The sequence below is a fragment of the Lepisma saccharinum genome, chromosome 20 (genome assembly GCF_977018435.1).
Source record: "Lepisma saccharinum chromosome 20, izLepSacc3.1, whole genome shotgun sequence".
NCBI classification, from domain to species: Eukaryota; Metazoa; Arthropoda; class Insecta; order Zygentoma; family Lepismatidae; genus Lepisma; species Lepisma saccharinum.
The window spans coordinates 46805258-46831826 of record NC_139248.1 but is presented as its reverse complement, the minus strand read 5'-3'; the positions used below and the strand labels follow the sequence as shown (position 1 = coordinate 46831826).

Genomic DNA, 26569 nt, shown 5'->3' with positions numbered 1-26569 from the left:
GGAAGTTGTATAAGAGCCTCGCGTTTCCTAACTGTGGCCCTTCTCCTTCCCTCTCTGATGTCAAATTCCTGCTCGTGGTCGCACGTGGACTTGACGGATAGGCAAAGTCAATAATTTTTGACTTGCGTTCGGTCGAATTTTAACACACAATTGGCACGAGGCGGTGTTTTCTACTCGCGAATGACGCACGCGGCAAGCACGTGCTGTTCCGTTGCTTCTAGATCCTTCCCCGCAGATCGCCTCGGGGGTTGCTCCGGCTGCGGTGACAATCTGACTGAGCGGTGTTTGAAGTTGGGGGCAGGAGATCGGTGAATCTCAGAAAGTCCATTGTCTGGTGACCGTCAGCTGGACCAAACAGAAAATTCTCTCATACGGTTGCCTCTCCTCTTCAGTTACGACGTCGCAGTTTTCCCAACCTCAGGCTTTTTATCCGTTTCTTTCTCAGTCAACACCACGACACTGCATCCGTAGTTTTACAAAGTGCATAACAATATGAGACATATTTGCTATGCATTCTTTGCAATTGTTAGTTACAAACTGAGATTTCAATTATTTGAAAGAAGTATTTTTGTAGCTCTTGGTAGAAATTTAGCGAATAATTGTGCATTACACATTGAGAAACAAGTGAATGCTTCTTTAATATGTGCTATTTGCGTCGTATTTCTAGCAGATAAATTAATTTTTATCAGTTCAACATAAATACCACATTTTTTCATGCACTCAACTTTTAGGTAATATTTAAGCAAAGAGTTGGCAACATTGAACACGTGATAGCGTATATTTAAAAGGATGGAAATATGGTTAGAGGAATCAGTGTTCCTTTAAAGGCCCTAGTATATGCTCAAATTAAATTGCTTGCGCCCGTCAGTCGGTACAGGCGTCACAGTCTTCCTCTCTCTCTTTAAGTCAGTTGCTCTACCTGTTCTGCCTATGGAATGACGATTCTGCACAATTTACGTGAACGCTTTACTGGTTTCTCAATGTTCCCGATTTCTCATAATCACCTGTTTTCTCCCGATGACCGTGACAGGTCATTTTCGAGCTTCGGAGCCGGTAAGAAGGACATTTCATCGACTCAAAGCAGCGTGTGCCACGAACCATACGAGGTGAGCGACGCCGCCACATCTAAAGCACAGCAGGAGTCGAAGGTGGTTGCAGGAACCAACATCCCCATCGGCACCTTTTCGGAAGAGATAGAAGCGTCAACTTTAGAGGAAGTAGTGACAACAGATAAGGTAAGTGCTTCCTGTTTCTCAATTCCTTGATTGATTTGGTTTATTTCACTTCGATTTTCTGCCACTTTGTCTAATCGTGAATATGAGGATGAGTGATGTAATTGATGAAAGGACACTCACAGAGAGCACCCATGCCCTACCCGGGATTCGAACCCGGACCCCTAGCTTCGTAGCCCACTGTGCTCCATCACGGATCATCGACTGTATCTTTCCTAAACGCGAACTGCCTTGTAACGTCCGGTTACAAAGTACACCCTTGAAAACATAGTTATTTTGCATTGCCTGGCTGTACAAGACAATTATTTAAGGTCAGAAGTTAGTTTTCAAAATTAAGAGTATTAAACGATTTGTTAAAAATTTTACACCATTAATCAATTGGAACAACAGAAATTTCCATGCTTTGTCGCTTCATTTGTTTTTCGTTTGTTTTATACACAGGAAGGCTAATCAGACTAAACCTACAGTTTTAAGTGCCTCCACCTAGTATGGAACCCAGAACCCTTTGATTACAAGGCGGCGACATTACCACTATCACTTTTTAATATTCGAGTCAGTCAATGCCTTTTTTTAGTTTTAGTTTTAAGTCCACTTTGTACACAGAGAGGCTTATCGAGACTGCACCTACGGTTTAAAGTGGAATCCGAACCATTTTTGCCTCCAAAACCCTTTATTTCAAGGCGGCGACGTTACCACTACGCCATCGGGAAGGTCCTTCCTTCGTTTGTTAATGAGTAATCTACATATATCACGAATTGCTATAGCATAGAGCAGCGATTCCCAAACCTTTTCGTTTCACGGCGCCCTTAGTGTTTCAATATTTTCCCGCGGCGCCCAAGTTAGGATGTAGGCCTATCTAACACTTGCAACGCTCACGTACTGTGGTTGCCTTAAATTTAAAAAAAATAAACACATATTTCAAATTCAGAAACATTTTATATGTACGCTTTGGGAACCACTGGCTTAGAGATAGAACATGTTGGCTGTTTACATTGTTCATTTGTTCATCCGCTACAGCCAGCAGTCCAGATATGGATAGAACACAATCCAAAAAGTGTACATAGAGCATACGTAGATTAGTTAACATATTCAGCCCATCAGAAATTAGTAGTACTTGATATAAAAAAAAAAAGTGAAAAGTGTTCCCCTGTGCATAGCACCACGCCATTAAAGGAGGAAATAAATACAAATTTGATGCCGAAATTATCTCTAATATGCTTATTTAATAAAGTTATTCAGCGTCGTTTATTGTTACAATTGACTGCTAAAACTTTTATCACATCTTTAGTATTAGTCTACGAGAGACAGATGAGGACTCTGCTTATAGGCGCTGTCCGGGTGAAGCAATAGAATGCTACGATAAGAATTGATCTACCCTTGAACTGTTATCGGTTCAAATTAAAAGTAACATATCTGAGAGGTCAGAAAAACTCGCAGAATATCCCCGCTGTTGGCGTCAGCTATACAGAGTCGAATGGAAAATAACACAATGCAAATTTGGGCATTTTTATTTTATTTTTAGCAACTATCCTACATACTATCAGGGCAATAAACACACAAATTAGTGGACTGAGAGACTTAACGAGTAACAGTTCAACGCAACATACATTAATGCGATCGGCCAGTCTTTCGGTCTGTGATCTATTAATATAGATCTATAGGAAAGATTCTCTGTACTTCATCTGCGTACAAATTCCAAGTAGAGGATGGAAATTGAAGTTCTTTAGAACTTTCTCTGTATTTTGTAGTGTCAGGCAGAGGAGTCTCACTGCAAACATTTAACATGTTGTGCACGTTAATCAATGCCTTAATACACCTGCACCCCACAACACTCAACAGTTATGTTGGTTGCCAACTACAAGGCGTCGGCATATCGGGTTATTTCTCACTCTACGAGATGTTACCACAGATATCCTTATCTGTGATGCTACCTTCATAACATAAGAGGAAATGGTTGAATCACATAGGTATCTTCTTCTAAACGTAATAAATGATTCGTTTCGTTCCCAGTGTTGACCTGTTTTACTCCTCGGATAACAATATTTGGTCAAGACTGTAGATGTTCGCAATTTGGCTTATCCAAATTGCGAGGGTAGTTTGAAAAGTGAGGTAAACGAAGCAGAGATGGCAGCATCATAATTTAAATCGCTGCACGGTCGATAAGTTTGATCCTTCAAACGAGCCCTTGCAGAGTTTCAGCGTAGGGCGTTGTGAGGTTATTGTTTATAAAATGATTTCTCATAGTCTGCAAAATAGCCGTTCACAGCATGACGCGCCCCCGATTAGATCCTTTGATAGCTCACCGCCACTGTCGCGATCATATTTCCTGTTATCGCAATTGTTTCATCGAAACATGAAAAAAAAAAATGAAATCGTTCCAAGTGGTTGCCAGTGCCCGGTATAATTGACGCCAGGGTCCGGTGCCGGTCCGCGGCCCGGCGATTGAGGTATGACAGCTTGTCAATAAACAATGATACTACACAGAAATGTCTCTCAATTCTCCATCGGAAAGGCGTCAGGGGTGGCCAGACACCTACCTAAAAACTCCCCTGTCCACCTGATTGCTCACCCCAACAAATTTAAAAAATATATGCCATGGAACAATAAAGAAAAGTGTATTCTGATCTTGACTTCATGCATATTTAATAGTGATTATTATCGACACTAAATACAACAAAAAATAAAGAAAATAGTTATCTTGGCTAAAATTTAATATCGTATAGTAGATACTAATTGAAACTCCTGCTAAGAGTCTTAAAGCACAACGAACAAGAATAACTCAATTTGCATGAAAGTAAGCTGTAAACAAGATAAGAATTACTAGATAGTCACTTTGATTAAGTATAATGTTTTATTCCTCTAAATTTCTTTCTATTTGTTATCTCGTTCCGCACTGTCGCTAAGGCTTCATGCTTTGGGATCGGGCTACGGGTACGAGTCCTCCTGGGTGAAGCGTAACAACTTTCCTCCTGATATTTCGGCCTGTGTATGAGACCGGTGGCCACCCACCATCGTGAGGAAATTGGGGAGCTACGAACGAATATCGTAACCCGGTCACGGAAACCTACAACCAGGACTGGGGTTCGTCGTGCTTACCACACATCTTTCCGTAACTGGTTGGATGATCTCCCACTTTTCTATGGCCAGGTTACGCTGCTCCTTCGTACTCCTTCCACAGGCCGAAATATCAGGTGAACATTTGTGACCCCCCCCCCGACTCGAGAAAGAGCTCGTCTCGTAGACCGAGACCAAATCCTTAAACCGCACCGCCACAGCACGAGACGATATGGAAAATGCGGAGGAGAAATTTGATTTATTAATGGATTTTAAGAATCAAACCCACGCGTGAACATGTGAAAAGGGGAGAAAGGGGGGATAACACAAGCATTGGCGTAGCACCATATCGCGGGGCCCTAGGCTAGATTAGAATGCGATGCCAATACGTTCCTTAAATATGAAATCACAATGTGAATCGATACAAAATCGTAGCTCCCCAGTTTCGTCACTATGGTGGGTGGCCACCGGTCCCATACACAGGTCGAAGTATCACCAGGAAAGTTGGTACGCTTCCCCCAGGAGACTCGAACCTGCGCACATCCCTTAGCCTTAGACCGCCAGGCCACGGTGCGGGACTATACGTCACCAAAGGTATTATGATATTTAAATACCGAATTTTTTCAGATTCCAGGCGCACCTTTTCTCGGGTCTTTGATCTAGAAAATTTAGGTGCACCTTGGATTTGATGGCGTATTCATCCGATTATACGTATATGCATAAATATACAATGGTATTAGTGTAATATAGGATGACGTATTTGCACACTTCAATAATCAAGTTTTCCCCTCATCAAAATACACGTATTAATAAAAAATCACACTTAAGGAAATTTTATTTCCTTCAAATTTGATGTGTTAGAACAATCAAAATTTCACAACAAAGAGTCAGTATATTTTTAGCAGTGACGCACGAAAGGGAAACAAAGAAAGAGGGTTTGCTCTTATCCTGTTTGAAGTAAATAGGTTAACCAGATTTTGTAAAGTGCACATTAAACGGACGTTAGAAATGGTGAGACAGAAGCAATTTGGAAACCGTGAATCTGGGCGGCGAATTACCATAAGTGAAGTATCCGTTCGTCGCTGGAGAGGTCAACGCCGGCACTCAGTCGTCATCAGCCTCTCTCTTACACATGGGAAGAAGTGGTACAGTCTCCTGCCGTGGAGGCTTCCTTCCACTCATGGATGATCTGGGAGTTAATTCTGCAATGGTAAGCGCATATCTGCCAATTACTTTGTAAACTCTCTCTTCTTGGCCTTCCTTGAACCTGTAATTGGACGCTCTCTGTTGGATTATTTTATGGACAGACTTTAGCCTCGTAATTGTGGACGTTGTTCGCAATGCACCTGTCATCATGAGTGTTGCCCACGAGACGAGACTTTGGCCTGTCTCGTCTCGTGGAAATTCTGTGAAATGCTGTCTCGTCTCGAAAATATTCGTTTGTCTCGGGACACATGATCAATCTCGTCTCGAAGTTTTAAAAGCCTGTCCCGTCTCGTCCCGTGGGCAACACTAGATCATGATAATGTCATTCATTTGTGTTGATCTTATTTTTGTTACATAGGTTTTACATTTACAGATTAGTGCGCCATATGAAACAATCGCGTTGTAGATTGTAGATTTTTATAAGCGACATTGGGAGTGGAGTGTATATGTGTTCGAACCTATTGTTACCAATTTATTTATTAGCTACAGACTCAGCTTTTGAAGTTAAGTAATTGTTGCGATTGTTGCATATTTTCTTGTAATTTTACACCTGATATTTATCTTCCTTTAGGCCTACTATCTTAAGGTAATCTCCTCTGAATTTTATTGGTTGGTGTCTATTACCATTCAGATTACTCTCGAGGATTGTAAAGTGAGTCTTCTGGGTGGCAATGGTCAATCCACAAGTCCTCCAGAGCGTTTATCGCAATACTGGACTATTTTTCCAACTCTGTTCTTCAATTACCTTCTATTGCAATTATACGTCATGAGCATGGTCTACTGATCTTTTGATCTAAATATTTCCTAATGTTTCGAGAGATGGCTCCAACTTTAGATTCAACAATTCTGGGCCTAGAATGGCTCTCTGTGAACCTCCTTGTGTTGCTGATTTTGAGGCCATGAAGTTAGGACATCTGATGTGGTTTCCTGTCTGTGCAATAGATCTCCATAATGCTATCAATGGTTCCTGGGCAATCTAGGTATCTTAAAGTCCTGTAAAGATTTGGCCAACTAGCGTTGGTACAGGTAGATGTTAGTGGAAAGCCTCACAACTGCGTCAAAGTCTCTACCATCTGTGAGGGCCTCTTTATATCAGTTGTACCTTACAGCCTTTCGCCGGAGAACCAACTGCAATCGACTTAATATATCGCTTGCAAATACACTCGATATAAATGTCGATTGAATCTGTGTATAACAAGATCTCGCTTTCATGTGCACAGCGATCTCTTGTAATACACCATTCTTCCTTTTGAGTCTGCAATTACTGACATACATAAATCTAATGTAATAAAAATTGCACAAAGCATTTGAAATACCTATCACTCAACCTAATCTACAAGCTTAAGGAATTACTTCGCAGTCCCAAAAGCAAGAACCGTTAGTGGTCTTACATTACATACCTACTATCTGCATACCTACACACTGACTATCAATACTTACTTCATTACACACCTACATTGCCTGAAGTGGCATGGAAAATCTCAGGTATTACTATTATTACTGTAATTGTACTGTGGCAAGCTGGCCAAGTTCACCTCAGCATAACAACATTGGATTCTGAGCAAACATAGGACCTTTCCGACCCAGCAATGTTCCAGAGCAGACGAACTCGTACTAGCTCGGAAAACGTCATGTACTCACACCAAAGTATAGGGCCACGAACGCAGAGGCTAAAGGTGGAACTTCCACGACGTCACCTACCAAACGGTAGGGAGAAACCTTATCGGGAGAGGTGCTACAGTTTTTCTTGCCATCCGAATAACAAGAATCCATGAGATATAGGTAAACCTAACGTGTAAAGTGCTTTTAATAAAAAATTAAAAAACTGTCTTGGTCAGCAACTATAGTGTCTTTAATATGTAAACAAGGCATGATCGTGTTACAGCAAGAATCCAAGTTACTTCAGGAATATACTGTTTGATAAATATAACACACAGGATATAAATAGTAGATAAAATAGCAGATACAGAGAATAACTAGCATTCATTCTGAAATCTAATCTATCAAGCTGTATACAGCAGCGGTGACGGGACTCTATGAATTCCATCTAACTGAAATCTGGTTGGCAGGCTTTGGCACTCTAAGACCTGTTGGCCACAGAGTTTATCTATTTTAAAGACAAACACCTTTGAACATATAAGCATTAATAAGGGTCCCTGGTTAGAATGCCAACCTCCTGCGAAATGGGTGTTCTTTGTGACTGTCCCATCATCTTCATCTTCGCGAGTAGCCAAAAGTGGCAGAAAAGCAAAGTAAAATAAGCCAAATCAATGTAGCATTGATTATATGAACACGCCGGCTCGGTGACCGAGTGAGTTAAGTGGTCGGCTTTCGATCTTGCCACAGGAGTTCCCGTGTTCGAATCTCGATATGGGCATGGGTGTCCTTATAATTGTAATTTCATTAATATAATCACATCATCACTCGTCCGCATGGTCGCTATTAGCCAAAAAAACTGCAGAAAAGCAACTGAATATAATAAAATTCAAAACGAAAGTACTGTCCTGCAGCTGGCAGTAGAATAGAACTTTTATACGTGTCGAGCCGTCAGTTTTTTTAATACAGTTTCATAGCTACTGTACCGAGCTTCAACAATGAACTAATACTGTTGCATGTTAAACATTGTTGTGCTTCAAATATAAAAGCCTTAGGTCACGTTTACCCGGCAGTGGCGGCGATTAGGGGTTGCGAGGGGGCACTTGCCCCCCTCCCCACTTTTTGCCACTTTTGCCCCTGCACTATGCTAAACCCTATCTACAAAGGGAAATATGCTGTCTCTACAAAGGGAAATATACTGTCTTTTCAATACTGTGAATAATGATTGTGAACTTCATTTAATTGTAGACGGCTATCATCCGGTTTATTTAAAATACCAAATATTTGACGCTCGATTCAAATTGTGACGTTTAACTAGAATTTTAACCCAGATAAAAAGAGAATGTTTTAGTTTGATTAGCCCTTTTCATCAATTTTTCTCACTTCGGTTTATTACTACATTTTTTTTAAAAAAAAGCCCCATGAGACGCGGGGCCACTTCAGGTGGGAGGACCCAAGCCCACTTCGCCCACCCTTTGCTACGCCTCAGAACACAAGACATAGAAGAGATAATAGTCCAGGGGCATTTGTAATGGATTTTTGAATGAAGGGAATATATGACTACCGGTAATACGTTGGTACTGTGGTACACAATAACGTACTATCAGGTGTTTTGCCCGCAATTGTGGCAGAAGGCCTGTGTGAAGACATAAATCCAAGATGGCTATCGCTTCATGCACTAACTAAGAAAATCCATCATAACTCCTTTAATAGTGGTTTTTGAAATTTTCTTATAGATACATGTTTTGTTCAGAATTGAAAGAGTAACAAAATTGATTCTTATAGTTTTTTTGTTTTTTCATATCTTGCACTGTTATGGAGATATATCTAATGAAACTATTTCGTGGCCTTTTCTGCAAGGTTGCTATGCATATTTTACACTTTACTTGACATTCTGGCATTAGGGGGAAAATTACTGCCTGCGATATTTTGTTGATGCCTACCATCCAAGATGGCTGCCAATGCAGACATTATCAAACAAAAACGACCATATCTCTGTAACGAGTGCACTCACGGTCCCCGAAATGACGTGTCAATCATACCCCGGCACGGGGCCAAACGTCGTTATGCATACGGGAAACCGGTCGTGACTCACGGTCCAGTTATCAAGTTCGGTACTGAGACGGTCGTTTATTGTCATACTATTGCGAGGCGGAGATTAATACCTTGAAAAGTTACACTGTTTTGTTTACCTTTGATATGTAGATTCGAACAATCATAAAACACTAATAGCATAATATCTGGTACCTGAAAAACGTCAAATAACAACACTGACGAACGGTAAAAAAGTGAATATATATTGTAACAACAAAAAAATATTGCAATCAACAACTGTTTACAAAGCCTCCTCACTCTCACAACATTCACGCTATCTCTCTTTCACACACATGAGGTATTTTTACATGTGAAGTATGGATACAAGTCATGGATCTCATTAACATATCATTCCTTTTAATTTCTAAACCTTTATGTGAATTTAGGGCATTTGTCTGCCAGCTCCTGTGCTCTTTTAAATTAACTTAAGTGCCAGCCCTCGGAAAGCGGTTAACTAAGACAATGGGTCGGCGTGGTTAAATCTTTCGTTCGAATGAACGTGTCCATCGAGTCGTAAGCACGACATTATACAAGTTTCTCGGACGGGGGTATTACACATAAGCCTCTCTCGTCCAATGAGAACAACTACACAATTACATAGGGATGCAAAAACTTAATGGCTCCAGCTGCCGGAATACACTAATCAATCGTCGGCGCGAGCAAAAATTACCTTAAAAACCACTATGCAACAAATAATACTATTTCACGCACACGACCTTGCAATAAAAACAACTACGCTTTCCACAATTAAAAAGGACTCATCAGTCAACTATTGACAAATTAAATGGCGCGACGGGGCGGTCGGTTACACAAAAAAAATGGAGCACACTTTGACAATTTACACTAAATATTAAAGAAATGAAATGGAGCTTCTAACGCTGAATGCAGACAATTAAATTAGAACATCTGAACATGAAATTACCCTTTTTTATAACAATACCAAAAATTATCAGATGCGGGGATTAGGTTCGGGGTTTCCTGAGTAACTTTGCGAATAAGTGAGACTTCGGCGTTAACTGTACGGTGTTGATACTAACGACGCACGTTTACATGTACATGAGACCCTCTGAAGTATACTGTACCAGACTCTGCTACATGGCGTGGTTATTCATCTCTCCTGGACGCGGGACTTGCACACGGTTCCTTTGTGGCGAAATTGTCCTCCGAGGTCGATCGCGACGAGGAATAATTGCGACGACATGGTGTACTTGCACCTCCTCAGTACTTCGGGCGTTCCTCTTGTCACTAGCGTCGGGTGTACGTGGTCACGCGCCGGTTCGGAATATCTCTAGTGTCGGGCATCAATTGGACGTCGATCTGCAATCATCTCTCTCTGGTGCCGGGCTTCGTTTGGGCGTCGTTCTGGTATCATCCTTCCCTCTCTTTGTCTGGTAACTAGCTTCGGTTGGAACGTCGATCTGGAAACGTCCTTCGGGCTTTGGTTGGGACGTCGATCTGAAAGCGTCCTTCGGGCTTTGGGCAGTGTTTGGTTTTGGTGTCGTCTTTGGCGTTGGCTGACTGGCTTCGTCGGAAGATGGCGATGCATCGTTGCGGGTGTCAGGGAAGCGACGGCCTCCCTTCTCTATCTTCTTTAGCCCTCCATCCTTATGTAGTCCACGCTTGGCAAAAACAAATCACCGCGTAATCTTCACCAAAATAAGGCGCACACTGGTAACTCTCTATCTGCAAGTTGCTCACAGTACGTAACAAAGTTCACGGACACAAAGCAATGATCACGCGAGAGTGTAGCGCGGAGATGCTCTCTCTGTGAAATCCGGGTCAAAACTGTTTCTGGGATGGTAGCACCGCATATATATAAGAGATTCAAATTCGTCCGTTGAAACCCACGCTAAGGTGGCTTCGCTTCGCTTTCTCAGGGGATGGAAATGACCTCTGTCCATTGTCTTGAAAGGCGCGGTCGGCGACGCGTCCTGGATCCTTGCAGAGTTGTGCTCCAGCTGGTTTTCCTGGTCATCCGTGAACATGGGTTCGAACGCCTGCTGCGACTCAAGCCCGGTAGCGGCGAAAATAATCTTTCCTTATCTCCGCGTTGGTGCAAATATGTCATGTTCTAGGCGGCGGCTGTCACTCAAGAAAAACTCGTCCCCAACTCCCGACGTCTGGCTCGGATACAAGTTTATTCACAAAATAAGATCAAACCTCACACTTTCATGTTTGTGCATAAAATGAATCAATAAATAAAAAATAATTTATATCGAACTGCGTTTCACATGTCACTAGATACCGTGACATCTCCTTAACTCCTTTAGGAGTAATATTGACCATTTGTAAGTTTGTTAGGTTTTTACACGAAGGGAAGACATGTGTATGGAGGATGCTTTCATTTGGAGGCATACAATCATGTATTACTACAGATGTTTTGCTGGATAATGTCAGAGACCATATATGACTTCCCAAGTCCACAGACATTTTTCATCAATAATTAAAAAGTGAAAAATATTATTATAATTTTTATAACTACAGTAGTGTCCAAAAGTTAAGCATAACTAAGATATGAGAAAATGTTTTATTAATAAAACATAAAACATAGTGAAAATTTATCAAAGAGTTATATGGTATACAATACAGTATAATGCATGAAATTAGCAATTGTTTTATTAGTACAAAGACAGATGCAAAAAATAAGAAAATAGAAGATACTTCCTTGTTTTGTTTTTTTTGTTTTTTGTTTTTTTGTTTCTTAAGCCCTGTTTTCCTATCTTGATAACAGTTCAAATTGTGGAAAATGAGATATGGGGCTTGACGTGCATGGATGTTTTTGTTGTTGTGTAGAGGGTCGGTGCGTGTATATGTGGATGTGTGGGTGGAGTGCGGCAATACAATGTAGATTTCGATAAAGGTAAAAAAGGTAAAGTGTTCCCCTGTGCATAGCACCACGCCATGAAGGCGTATAGGGGGTGTGGGGGTAACGCCCCACACTTTCTTGATCCGGTCGTGAGTGGGGATGATGTGATCAGCATCACGCCCCTGACCGTCTTTACCCCCCAGGGTTTCCCCCAGGTACCCATGTTATTCGACGCTGGGTAAGCGCCGGGGCCGCTTCCACCGTTAGAAAAGTTCCCGGATTTGAACCGGCCGGGGATCGAACCCGGGACCTTGAGCATGGTAGTCAGACGCGTTACCGACTGAGCCGAAATTCAAAACCCATATTGCATTCTCATCGTACATAAATGTCAAATTGTAACTTATTTGTACATCCCTACGCAATGCAAGCTTGCTAAATTTTCAATATTTCAGGTTGTGATTGAGCTGACACGTGGGAAGATGGTTGCTTCGAGTGTTTCCAACTGGCTTCCCGCGACGCAATTCGCAGACGACTGCCACAGCATCAACGTCCGCCTCCAGAGCAGCCAGCGTCGAGGGGCGATGGTTCTTCAGGCGGTGAAGGACATCCAGGAGGGGGACGCCCTCAAGCTGTGGTTCTCAGAGGAGCTGGTCGCTGCTCTCGGGATCCCGTTCCTCACCCCGAGAAATATTCAAGGTACTTCTGCATAAGCCAATGTTCTTTCAATTGAAATTTAGGACACAAATGACTCGTCTGCACACTGTACGAACATGTTCTTCATGCGACTAGGCACACTGTATGGGTATATAAGCACATACACACAGGAAACTAAATGCATCATATCGATTGATGCACCAGAACGCATCGATTGATGCACTAAAGTGTGTTTTTTATGGCCTCTGCGAAGAATCAGATTTACATTTGATGCATTTTGGTGCATTTTTGTACATCGTAAAAAGATGCAAGCGAGGATTTCTTTCATTCGTCTGTAGCTCAGACCAAACGTTTTAGTACATCATCGAAAAAGAGGCAGGAAGGTGCATCAAAACGCATCAAGTGATGCAGCAATTGACACAGCTAAATGTGTCATTTTGTTATCTTTGAAATGATCTTGTCTGATCTTCCCAATTGATGCATTTTTAGTGCATCACACGGAACCCCAGCTGATAAAAGTGCCACTTTATGCATTTCTGTGTTTATTTTGACACATCAAAAAGTGCATCATTTGCAGTTTATGTACGTTAATGTGTTATTGGAGCCAACATATATGTGTCAATTGACACGTTTTGGGTTCTGTGTGTGTGTGCTTAAGAAACAAAACTGTCATTTGTGACAAACTCTCAAGCTTTCACTTGAGAAACATTTCATGTGTCGCAGAGAAGGAGGATATGGAAACGCATTGCATCTGCTTGCTTTCATTCACAGGGGAACAGCACTACGTGTGCCACAAATGCTCAACTCACTTCCAAGTGCCGAACCCTCTCAAGATCCACCTGGTTCTGGACTGCGGGAGACTCGGCGTCTCCAGGATGTGGTCCAAGCTGAGGGAGAGCTTCCAGGCGCTGCCCAGGCCCCGCCCAGTAGCCACCACTTCCTTCTGCACCTCCGCTTTCACCCCGTGGCCCCGTCGATCCAGAAGGTCAATTTTCAACCACGTGGTTCAGCCCCTCGTCCAGCAGCCCTACCTCGGCCACCCTTCCGGCGCGATCCCCACGATCTTCAATTCTCTTCCATTGGTGGAATCTTCGCTGCTGACTCCGCCCACGAATTTCAACCCAATTGGATCCGTAGACACGCAAGCAGAGATGGAGACTCTGGTGAGCAACCTGGGAAAATCGAAGCAAGGACATCTTTGCATTTATTGCGGGAAGATTTATTCCAGGAAATACGGACTCAAAATCCATATCAGGTAAGTGATATTCCATTTTTAGAATGAAGCGACTTATAAATAAAACATGATTGCATTGCAATACTCAATACTGAAGGCATATTTGTATTTCTGTCATTTCTTAAAGAAAATTCTGGGAGAGTCTTTTCAGGGGTCTTCTTACAATTTTGGAAATTAAGAAAGAAATTCTATCTTTACCATCCTTCCTATGTTGTCTATGCGTGGAGTGTCACCTGTCCATCACTCAAGACACCAGTGTTGCCGATACTTCTCAGGAAGGCAACAACAGAGTTGATCTGTGGCTCATTTCCCTTGATTTTTCACATTTTTTTTCAATTATTTTCTACAATGGTTTATGGCTCCTGGGCGTAAACGTGTAACAACGCTGGAAACATAGCTCCAAGCTATTTGTCCCCTCCCCTCACGTCTCCTTCTTGGAACATATAGGGTTGAATGTTTTACCTTTCCCAGACACCTGAAGAATCAAGACAGGTTGTAAAATTTAAACAATAAAGAAAAGAGAAACGGGGTAACCGACATTCATGGAAATTACGTCCTGGTTTTTTAGGCACCAGGAAATAAGCGCATACGCTGGAATGTATGCAGGTGGAGGCTGGGCATTCTTCGGGGGTTCCCCCCGCCCTTAATTTTAAAGTGGGATCCGAACCACTATGTGCCTTCACCGGGTTTAGAACCGTTCTCCAAATAAGTGACATATACGGACAGGTAGTGACACTGCTGATGTACAATGAGTACCGATATTTATGTACATCGATTTATGCGTATATAAGTTACACGCTTGGCATTTGGAATTAGTGTCATTAACAACGTACAATTAGGAACTTCACAACAGTTTACCGAATGCAGGCCGCCAATCGCAATACAAACATTACAGCAACGTACGGGATTCTGCGCGACACCATTTCAAATATCCATAGCGTGTTGCGAATCATATTAAGGCGGTGACAATCCTGACTTCCACGTTTGCGTCCACTGGGGTCTCACAAACAAGTGTTTGACATATCTTCAGACGAGAAATCATCTCAGGCCATGGAATAGGTCCTTTCCGTCCAATCCAGTGAAAAGAGGTGACATACGGATGGTTACGGACAGAGCAGGCTCAAGGTGGGTGCGGGGCTACAATGGGCCCGTTCCGAAAGTCGCAATGAGTTTAACGCGTTAAACGAGTTATGGTAACTGGCTGTCCCATAAGTGCTTCCGTGCGTTTCGTGAGGTTCATTATGCTGTCCCAAAAGTCTCATTCCGTGCGTTTCGTGCAAGAACGAGATTCACCAAACGCATGGGCCAGGAGGCTGGTTTGTTCGGTTAGAATCGTCTGCTGCTTGCTGACAACGCGCGTGCTGATGGATTGAAACTGCACTAGTTCGGAAAATATATTATAATTTTAACAGATAGTGATATGTAGCAACATGCACAAGATGAGTATGCCTTAACTGTTCTTAGAATGTGATTATAATGAGTAAAAGTGTCCGCAGTAGAGTTTATTTTTGTCATAAGGACATTCCTTCCACTAGACGCCATGTGGAAACTTCCTCTGCGCTTTCGCCTAGTGTGTCCCATAAGTCTGTAAAATAACTGGTTTCACCAGATTCACGAGCCCAGTTATTTTTGTTGAATGCGTTCATTTCGGGACGCACCCAATATACGCGGGGGCCTATAATCAAAAATTTTCAGAGGTCTAAAAAAAATCGGAAATTTTTGTTCCTTAGTCTGAAGTGCAGGTGTCCTATATAATCACAATGTAAACATTAATACAATTAATAAACAGTTTATATTTCGTATTATTACAATAAGCAGAACATTTGAAGGTTAAACCAAATATTATGGGAGGATATCAAATGTTTCTAAATTGGTGGTTTCTTTTCATTTCCGATGTGCAACTGCTGCGACGTTCATTATCATTACATTTAATTACGGAACTCAGCGTGTTCGATATGAAACTACGTAGGCATTATTTTGCTTATCGTGCTGACAATTTTTCATCATATCCATTACATTCTTTACCGTAATTCTCTTCTGTTTACTGGGCCTCCCCGATAGCGCAGTGGTAACGTTGCTGCCTTGTAATCAAGGGGTCCCGGGTTCGATACCCGGTGGAGGCACATGCCACACTGGTTCGGATCTCACGTTAAACTGTAGCTCAAGTCCCGATTAGCCTTTCTGTGCATAAAGTGGACTTGAAACAACAATTCAATTCAATTCGTCTGTTAACTTTTCCTTGAATTTTCACGCTGCAGTAAATTTACCTAGGTGCATTGTTTAACATGAAATGTTATTTTCACTTCATGGTTTCACTCTATAATTAAGCGAATAGCACTGTATGTTAACTATTTTTATTTTATTATTTGAAAACTGTCATAAATATTGTCGTTATTATTATTATTTAATCTATTTCTTGGAAAGTATATCAGTCTTTAAGTGTCTTGCTTTATAGTATTACTGTGCTTCCAAGTGTTTATTAAAGTTAGGTCACGCAGGGCCTATTATACTTTTTGCATAAAAATCTAAGTAATCAACTTCGCGTCAATTGTATGAACCCAGAGTGTCATTTCTTTCCTTAAAATTACTAATCTTACGCATTTGTAGTGATTTAGGGGTGAAATAGCAAGCTCCAGATTTTTGTCGATTTTTTGGGATTCTGGATCACTGTGCGCCAGTTGTTAAGATGGCCATTAAAATTGTAATCGACTTAAGCATTAAGTCAGATAGATGAGATCACGTAGCTAAGGAGCAGCAACATGACTGTGCACCAATTGCATTCGGACTGATATCATTCCTCGCAAAGATATTAGACACTTTTTTCTTAAAACAATCATTATGGACACCGTTTATACGCGTAAATAAGATGGAAATTCCTAATTAGAAAGTATGCAAGCCGTTGCCCGGACGAGCACCGTAAGTGTGTAAACAGAGTAGATGATAGCGTTGCAACTTCTACGCCAATGACTTCACTAAGTTAAAGAGATAACTGCACATTGAGATAAGTTACATGTTATTTTTATTTAAGTTTAGTGATTTAATTCTTTACAACCAAAAATCTTGGAATCACGTCACTTTCTGTCTTCCTCAAACCAAAGACAAAATAGAGCAAACGACCCTATTATTGGCACCCCTCCAGTTATTGGCACTCTTTTATTCATGAAGCGATATTAAGAATATGTAAGAGATTGGAAACAGCGTTCAGGGCTATGTGGCACCTCTAGTAATCACTAGGACCATGTCGAGTAATTCCAGCCAACAGTCAATATTTATTTTGCGACTGGCTCCCAGACTGTAAAGTTGTTTGCACGCAGTTGAATTCTGACGCTTTATCGTATACAGTAAAGTAAGTTAAGAGTGTTGTTTCATATTATATTTTTTTTCTGAAATATATGTGGTCCTAAAGCATTGATTGGTCTATGTATTCTGAATATCAGCATGCTTGGAGTTCTGCATTAAAACATAAAACATGAAGTTCATAATCCCAACATGAATGTAGATTGAGTGGTGCAAACTATTGGAATCAAATTGTTTTAACTTCAGAAAAAGTGGAAAAAGCGCATGACACAAAACTCAAGGAAGAAGCTAACAGAGGAAAATAAAGAAGATAAGGAAACAGAGCAGCAGATTTCTAGAGTAGAAATTGGTAATAAGAGAAGTTCAACCCCGCAAAGACAGCAGAGATCTTTCACTGATACTTTTACGCAACAGGAACTTCAACTAATATTCCTGAACCTTCCACTAGTAGAGAAGCCCCTACCAATGGAATTTGCTGTATGTGCGTTCGTACTGTGGGATATCAACAGTGAGGATTCGATTGAAGTACATGCAACAAGTTCTAACATGAAAAATGTATCCCTAAGAAACATCAAATCCACATTCCAGATGATTCACATAAATGTTTTCCGGTTGATGACTTGATTGCTGCATTTAGTTCTTGAACACTTAATAACTGTTTCAACTAAACCAATTTTGTGTTCCACGGTAGAGAGCTTGTAATTATTTAGATTATTATTATTAATAATAATAATAATAACCCGTGGCTCTACAGTTCTGGAAGGGCCTTGGCCTATCTCCCGACTGTCAGTCTCCCTCCCACAGTCCTACCTAGAGGTGTGGAGATCTTCAACCGGTAATGAGGTGACATGGAGTCAGCACGTCGAACCCTCAGCTGTTTAGGAGAGCTCCCAGACCGGGTTACGTCACTCACTCGTAGCTCCCCAATTTCCTCACGATGGTGGGTTGCCACCGGTCCTCCTATACACAGACCGAAAACCCAGAGACTAAACCCAGCCGGACTCGAACCCATGCCGTGCCACAGTCAGAGTCCAAAGTACAGCGCCTTAGGCCATGGAGGGGGACATTATTATTATTATTATTATTATTATTATTATTACTGCTATAGTTCTTATTATTATTGTAACACAAATTTAAATATTGTTTAACTTTGAGGACAGTTAAAAGGAGCCATATATCTTAAATCGTACATTACATACCTAATTTCATACTCTGCCAATAACTGGAATTTATGATGACAATGATTGGGGGAAATGTACCAATAACTAGGATTTACTTACGTTATTTTTTATATATATTTTCCTAAGGCCCCAAGTGTGTTTCCGACCCCTGCTTCATGAAAATAGATTACCTCAATGTTCAACAAGGTGTGATATTTTTTTCAAGACATTCGAAAACATAAAGGAAGAAAATTGGAAACTGTGTGCTTAAAGTGTCAATAACTGGGTGGTTTACCTAGTAACTTTTATATTTTTTGTTTATTTATGACAATACTTGTTGTGGAGCATAATGACTCGTTCAAATTTCATTCATAATGCATCACTTTAATGTTATTCAAGTTCCATTTATTTCCCACTTTCTTGGTTCGACTTTACATAACACGGTTCTTTCGCAGTTTGTGTAAACGTGAGCACATTAAATACGAGAAGTAGTCAGAGAAAGAGCACAATCAATACTTTGACAGTGTATAAAATGAAACAATTACAATGATGTAAGTGTTTTCTGGGTACATTTTCAGTAATACCCTGTGTAAATAGCAAAGAGTAGCTTCAAGGCATCTGAATACACACTTATGAAAAGCTAATACTTTGTTCATTCTTTCCTTTCAGAACCCACACTGGCTACAAACCTCTGAAATGCAAATATTGTCTTAGACCTTTCGGCGACCCCAGCAACTTAAACAAGCATGTAAGGTTGCATGCGGAAGGAGATACTCCTTACAAGTAAGTCAAATTCTAATTAAAGGTTATACACACACAAATGGCATTTCTATATTTGCTGTTACTGCAATAGAGAGAGAGAGAGAGAGAAAGAGGAGGGATGGTTAATTGATATTAAGAATTAAACCGTACCAGGCATTCTAAACGAGACTTGACATTTTCAGAAAAGATGATACTTTGGTTCTACATTCTTTTAAAAAAACGCCTTTTGTTTCTTAGTACATCATCGAATGCCGAAGCCGTAGCTATAAGGGAAGTAAGAGACGGACTTCATTGCTTCTGATCCAAGGACCGACATAACAAATTAGAAATTTCCCTTATTTCTCGTGTGAATTCTGCTCGCTACACTTGAGAATTTAATACGAGGAATGATCAAAAACAAATAATACAAAGCCTGTAAATTCCAGTAGGTATTTATTAGACGAACACAAACGGACTCACGTGAAAGGATACTTCATACAAGACAACGCGACCCCACACACGGCTCGCAACAGACGTGACGTCCTTGCGGGTTTTGGGTGGCATGCTCCAACATCCACTATACATCCCGTACCTTGCTGCGAGCGATTGCCATATTTGCTCCTTTGAAGAAGCATCGCAGAGGACGCCGGTTTCACTCGGATGATATTGTGCAGCACGAAGTGAGGGCTTGGCTCCGACAACAGAGACAAACATCATGAACCTCGTGAAGCGCTGGGATAAATGCCTGACCCGGCGAGGACACTATGTTGAGAAGTAGTGTATGAAGTATCGTTTTGCGTGAGTCCGTTTGTATTCGTCTAATAAATAACTAACTAAAACGAATTCTCTAGCCTTCTTAAACCCGAAGTTTCATGGTTCCAGCAACACAGGCCTTCCATCTGTCCCTATCCTGAGCAAGATCTATATACTCTTTTCCATCCCTACCGATTTCCTTTAGGTCCATCTCAACATTCTCCCTCCATCTTCGTCTTGGTTTTCCTACTGGTCTCTTACCATCAGGTTTCCCAACAAGAATACTGTAAACTCCTCTTTCCTCTCCCATTCGTGCTACATGGCCTGCCCACCTAAGTCTTCTTGATTTAATTATTCTAATAATATCTGGACATGAATACAAATTATGTACTTCTCCACTCACCTCTCTCCTCATCCCTTTTAGGCCCAAATATTTTCCTAAGGATCTTATTTTCAAATACTCTCAATATATGTTCCTCTTTCAATGTAAGGGACCAAGTTTCGCATCCATATAATAGTACAGGCAATATTACTGTTTTGTATATTTTAACTTTTAGTTTCTTAGATATTAAACGAGAAGACAAAAGTTTATGAAGAGAAAAGTAACATGCATTTCCTGAATTAATCCTGTTTGTTTTTTTATTTCCTCATTAACATCATTTTCATTTGTTAGTATTACTCCTAAGTAATTGAATTTGGAAACATTCAAACGAGTTGTTATCAATAATTAGATTTTGGTTATTACCTAACACTTGGTTTCGGCTTGTAAGCATATATTTAGTTTTCTCTTTGCTAACAGCCAAACCTATCTCTTATCTGCTTTCAAAAATATTTTAGCATTCTTCTAAATTGTATTTACATCATCCCCCAGTAAGTCTACATCATCTGCATATGCTAACAGCTGAGTCACGCCGTTTAATTTTAGTCCTTCGTTAGTTTCTTTTACCTTCCTAACATCATATTCTAAGGTAAAATTAAAGAGCAATGGAGATAATGCATCTCCTTGTTTTAACCCATCATGAATTGTAAATCTGTCAGACACATTAATACCCACACGAATTTTACTTTCTGTTTCACTGGTGCATATTTTCATCATATTAACAAGTTTCTTAGGTATTCCAAACTCGACTAATATATTATATAATTTACCTCTTTTAATTGAATCATATGCTTTTTTAAAATCAATGAATAGCTGGTGCTACTGGAAGGATAGGGACGGACTTGTAAAAGGGGAGGATGTACTAACTAAGTTCCGGGTATCTCTGGAGCAAGCGAACGAAAACAAATCTCTGCGCAAGTAGTGGCGCGAGACGGCTCCATGGACATTTTGATTATATTCCCACTTCTTCTCAAGTGTCTGTCTGATGTGAAAAATTTGATCTGTTGTTGATCTGTTACGTTTAAATCCACATTGATAATCACCTATAATTTCATTAGCATATGGGGTTTGTCTTGCTAAAAGAATGTTAGATAATATTTTATATGTTGTTGAGAGTAGAGAAATTCCACGGTAATTATTGCAGTTCATTTTATCACCTTATTAAACACAGGAATAATTATGGATTATTTCCACTGTTGAGGGATTTCTTCTTTATTCCATATTAAACAAATTAATTTATGAATTTGACATATTAACGAATTCCCACCATATTTAATTAACTCAGCTGATATTAAATCAATGCCAGGTGCTTTGTTATTCTTTAGCCTTTTAATAGCATCTTTAACTTCAGTCAAGTTAGGTTCTGGAACTAAAGGTTCTGCTGTGTGTACTTCATTTACTTCTGATTTATCTCCTACATGAACATTTAAAAGGTCATTAAAGTAGTTCTTCCATCTATTTAAAATATCGCTTGGGTCAGCCAAAAAAATCACTGTTTTTATCTTTTATCAAGTTTACTTTAGGTTGCCATCCCTTTCTAAATTCATTTACACCTTTATATAAATCTCTGATATTTTTAATTTTGCCGTTTGTTTCAATTGTTTCGTCCAATAAATACCTACTGAAATTTACAGGGTTTGTATTACTTTTTTTCGATCATACCTCGAATGTAACAGTAATACAATAATTACTTAAGCAAAGTTTGATATTTCTTCCGTTTTATCGCTTCTTTATAAGCTGTATCTCACGATTCATCGTAAACATTCAATGTGTTGACTACCTATACTCTGTCCCGGTTATCTCTGGAGCAAGCAAACGAAAACAAGTCTCTGTGCAAGTAGTGACGCGAGACGGCTCCACCAATGAACACGTGAAACGGAATGGGATTGCGTGGAGGGGGAACGCTTCTGCAGTTACCAGTTTTCGTAGCAGCGTGTACTGCTTCGCTCTGCCAACTCGGTTCCCCCATCTTCTCTGTCGCTATGCGTGGCTTTGCTTCAGAGATACCCGGGACAGAGTATATGATGTCTTCAAATAGTCACCGCCTGGCGGCCCTAGTGTCAACATGAAAACTGGATTCAGACCTCTATAGTGTTTCTATAGGCTATGTAGCTCGTTGGGCACCGCTAGTTATAGCTTAAGTCTTCATTGGAACGCCAGTTCGGCATCTTTGACAGAGCTCGAGAGGAAACCGACCGGACGCGTATCTGCTTTCGAGGCAGCACCTACTTTTCTGAGAAGGGATGTGTTGTAATTTTTACCTGCAGTGTTTAGATATCCATTAATTCACTGCTACGTCACACTCCCAAGGTCCCCATATTGTATAAAAAAATAGCACGACACAATAACACAACCTAGCAAAGATAACGCAACCGCAACCTCACGTTCAGAAATATCTAAAAAAAAAAATACAAAAAAAAAAACTGAATTGGCAACATCTCATTTACTCCACGTGGACTTGACAAGTCAAGTACTGTCAGTTCTTGGACGAGCGCTATTGGTGGGAAAGGTTTGAGGGGCACCCAATTGCCGCTACTCTTGACAAACTCTTGTTGCTTTGTGTTTACGATTTTTTCGTTTTCTAATTAACAAACGAATGACAAGAATGATCAAGATTTATGTTCTCGAGGTTAAAGACACACTTACTCTGGCAGAACCTTCTTCCTAGCAGAAGCGCCTTCTCCCTATTCGCAAGTGCACACCCACATAAATCTGTAATGCAAATAATATTTATTACAGTTATTCATTGAACACCATCTCCTTCAAAACATGAAAAAAAAAAAAAAAATATGTTCCCACGCCACTTCACCTGCCATTTGCTTCGATTCAGCAGCTCTTTTTCCGGTCCGTCAAGTCGTAATAATACGGATACGGCGGAAGGGAAACACAAATTATAAAGTACGAAGCAGGCCAGTGTGGACTGAGTGAGTACTGCTTATGGATATGAATTTGTTGATTCGGTTGTTAGAAATAAACAGTTGCTACATAGATTGATTGAGTTGGTGTTTTAAGTGTTTTAAGGCTAATCGGAACTGGACCTACAGTTTAAAGTGGGATCCGAATCACTATGTGCCTCCACCGGGTATCAAACCCGGAACCCCTTGATTATAAGACGACGACGTTACCGCTGTGCCATCGGGGAGGCAGCTGCTAGATAGATTACAATTCATTTTCTGCAAGTGGTAGTCTGATCGGCTTCTTTGTTTTGTGTACGCAAATGTTATTTTCTCCTTGTTCATCAGCGGAACAAGAGAGGAAGTTTTTACTAAATATTTGCAAATCGACAATAATATTGATATTCTAGATTGGTATTTCTTTGTTTTGAGTGATTTTGTCAGATTATATAGAATGCTGAAATATTTTAGACCCCGGGTGAAGGCACGTAGTGGTTCCGATCCCACTTTAAATTGGAAGTCAGTTCCGATGTGCATAAAATGGACTTAAAAACTAAACCAAACTCATTATAGCGCAATACTAACTTTATTCTCGTGATAAACGAAAAAATCAGAGGTATCTCATTATCAGGAAAAAGTGGTCATAAATGTGCCAACACATTTAGGATCATTATGTACGCAAAAAACGGGCGAGTGAGAGAATGGTAACACTCCTTCTAGGCAGGGGGCTGAAGTGCACACCCAAGGACCCAGATCAAGCCAACACTGCTTCCTAGCACATCTTATCTTGCTTTCACACTACAGATGGCCAAATTTTCCACATTATGGAAAATGTAAAATCTCGATTTGGAAATTTTACTATCTGGAATTCTGAGACAATCCGAATTTTGGAGAGAGAAGTTTGTAACATTTCTTTTCATTTTCAGGTAGAATTTATTAACAAAGCTTCGTCTTCCTAATTTCATGATCATGTACTCCGTTGTAAAAGAAAATCAGATTGCTCATCCCTACTTCACACAGTCTTGCACAGCCCGACCCTGTGGCCGAGTGGTTCAGTCTCGCGCCTAGCGCGGAACAGGTAGGTCGTGCTGTACGAGCTCTGCGCTTTGAGGAAAAGTGAAAGTTCAGCGCGATATCGGTACGTACGTGTGGGAGAGGGTGTGCTGTTGAACTGTGCTAGTGAAGAATTGGACAAAAGTATAGAATGGATCGCGAAAATACGATACAAATCAGTTTTGAAACGGGAACTTTGAAACCTAGTCCTTTGGAAGTACATGAATTTATTCATGATAAATTCAAACTGAGTGTGGATGAAATTGCAGCCATACAAATTCCCACGACCATTAAATGTGTATTTTTGAAATTAGTGCGTCCGGGAAAAATGAGAAAAATATTAGAAGAAAATACTGGTGAAGTGAATTTTTATTATAGTAGTGGAGCTGTGACACAAGTGAAACTGAGTGATGCGAATCGAATTGTGAAGCCGGTTCGAGTGTTTAATCTTCCTTTGGAAGTGCCAGAACGACAAATTCGTGAAAAACTGAGTGAATATGGGACAATCGATGAATTGAAAGCAGAAACTTGGAGTGACAAATTTAGGTACAAAGTGTATAATGGGGTGCGTCAGGTTTTGATGGCAATTAAGAAGCCAATTCCCTCCTTTGTGAAAATAGGCCAATATACGGCACATGTAGTATATAATGGTCAAATCCCGACTTGTGAATGGTGTGGTAGTAGTGATCACATGCGGTTTAATTGTACCTTACGGAAACCAACAGTGTTCAAAGTCATGGGTCGTGCAGTTCGGTCCTATAGCGAAGCAATTGCACCGTCTACATCTACACACGAAGATATAAATGTGAGTCAAGAATCAGCACAAATGACGGTGATAGAAGGGCTTCAACAGTGAATACATATACAGGAAGAGAAAAATATTCACAAGAATGATCAACAAACTTTGACCAGGGAAGGAACTGAAGAAAATATGCAAGAGCAACCAAAAGAACCTGTGTTAAATGTTCAACTTACGCGACAAAGTGAAGAAATGTCCCTGGATACTATGGAGCAGAAGAAGGGTGGACCACTAAGACGACAAGAAGACATAACTAAAGTGCAAGAGGAATCGAGTGATGAAGTGCTACAGAGCAAGGAGGAGAGGAAGCAGAATCAGTCCAAGCAAAAGGACTTCAGACACGAAGCTGAACAGGAAAAAGATTCGGAAACGGATAGTGAAAGTGGAAGTGTCCAAAGTAGTACGGGTCGTTCGGTTTCCGGCTCACAAAAACGACCAAAGAGTATAAGGAAAGCGTCAGGCAGCAATCGGACGAAAAGACGATCATTGCGACATGTAAAAACAAATGTACAAGACATGGTTATTGATCCAAGTCCGATAGGCCATGAAAGTTTGTGAATACTGGATACAGGTAATCACTTTAAGATTAGAAAATAGTATTATTTGGAATGAATATTTTTATATGGACTGTCAGTAAGTTAATGATATTGAATTGCGTGGTGGTAGTTATTTATGGATTAAGCTATACAAAGAGAAGGGGTATTTCCTCCCCCCCTACTAAAATAATATTGTTAGTGTGTTTGTTAAATTTTGGGGTATATCATTAGGGGTATATAAAAATAGTGTAAGAACTATTACTCTTAGATGGGGCAAAGGTGGGAGTATAAGTATTGGGAATATCCAATCCCAAAATTTTGTTCATAGTATTTATGATGACGACCCTTCGTTTTGCTACGATAAATATAAACAAAATGAAATCCCTTACAAAACAGGCGGCGTTAGAGGACTTTATTATACAAGCATCATTAGATATTGTATTTCTCCAAGAATGTGGACAAATGAATTTCAATTTTTCCCCAACGATAAGAGTTCATAATAATTCGAATTTTCAATCGACAGGAACAGCTTTGTTAATACGTAATACGGTTCCCCTCACAAATGTGGCATGTCATCCTAATAACAGAATCATATCAGCAAAAGATGCAAATGTATGGATATATAACATATATGCTCCATCCGGGTCACAGTGTAGAAAACAAAGGGATGAGTTTTTTGCGCAGGAAGTTGCGGTTGAAATTCAGGGTAGGAGAGAACACATAATATGTGGGGAAGATTTCAATTGTGTATTGTATCCGCAGGATCAAAGACCTGGATTTAACACGTCGAATTCATTGCAAAAATTAGTAACTGGCTTTAACTTCACAGATGTCTGGAGTGACAAATGTTTTGGGCAGAGGGGTTTCACGTATATACGTGACAATTGTGCATCCCGATTGGATAGATTTTATGTCACACCCACATTACGTCAGAACGTAAAGTCCATCAGTATAACACCTACATGTTTTTCAGATCACAGTGCTGTCATTATGATGATAAATGTGGACATTCCAATAGTCCCGAGAGGGTACGGTTGTTGGAAATTAAATGCTTCAATTCTTAATGAGAAAAATTTCCAAC

The 26569-nt window shown here is 40.4% G+C and overlaps 1 protein-coding gene across 1 annotated transcript in view; it reads left to right on the top strand.

Moving 5' to 3' along the window:
* Positions 1-935: 935 nt before the first annotated feature.
* The window catches only part of LOC146003458 (uncharacterized), a 39350-nt gene continuing 13716 nt past the window's right edge, over positions 936-26569 (top strand). Inside the window, exons 1-4 of the mRNA XM_083141745.1 lie at positions 936-1235; positions 12441-12684; positions 13414-13897; positions 19003-19116. Of these exons, the coding sequence (XP_082997871.1) occupies positions 936-1235; positions 12441-12684; positions 13414-13897; positions 19003-19116 (1142 nt within the window). The remainder of the gene's footprint in view (positions 1236-12440; positions 12685-13413; positions 13898-19002; positions 19117-26569) is intronic.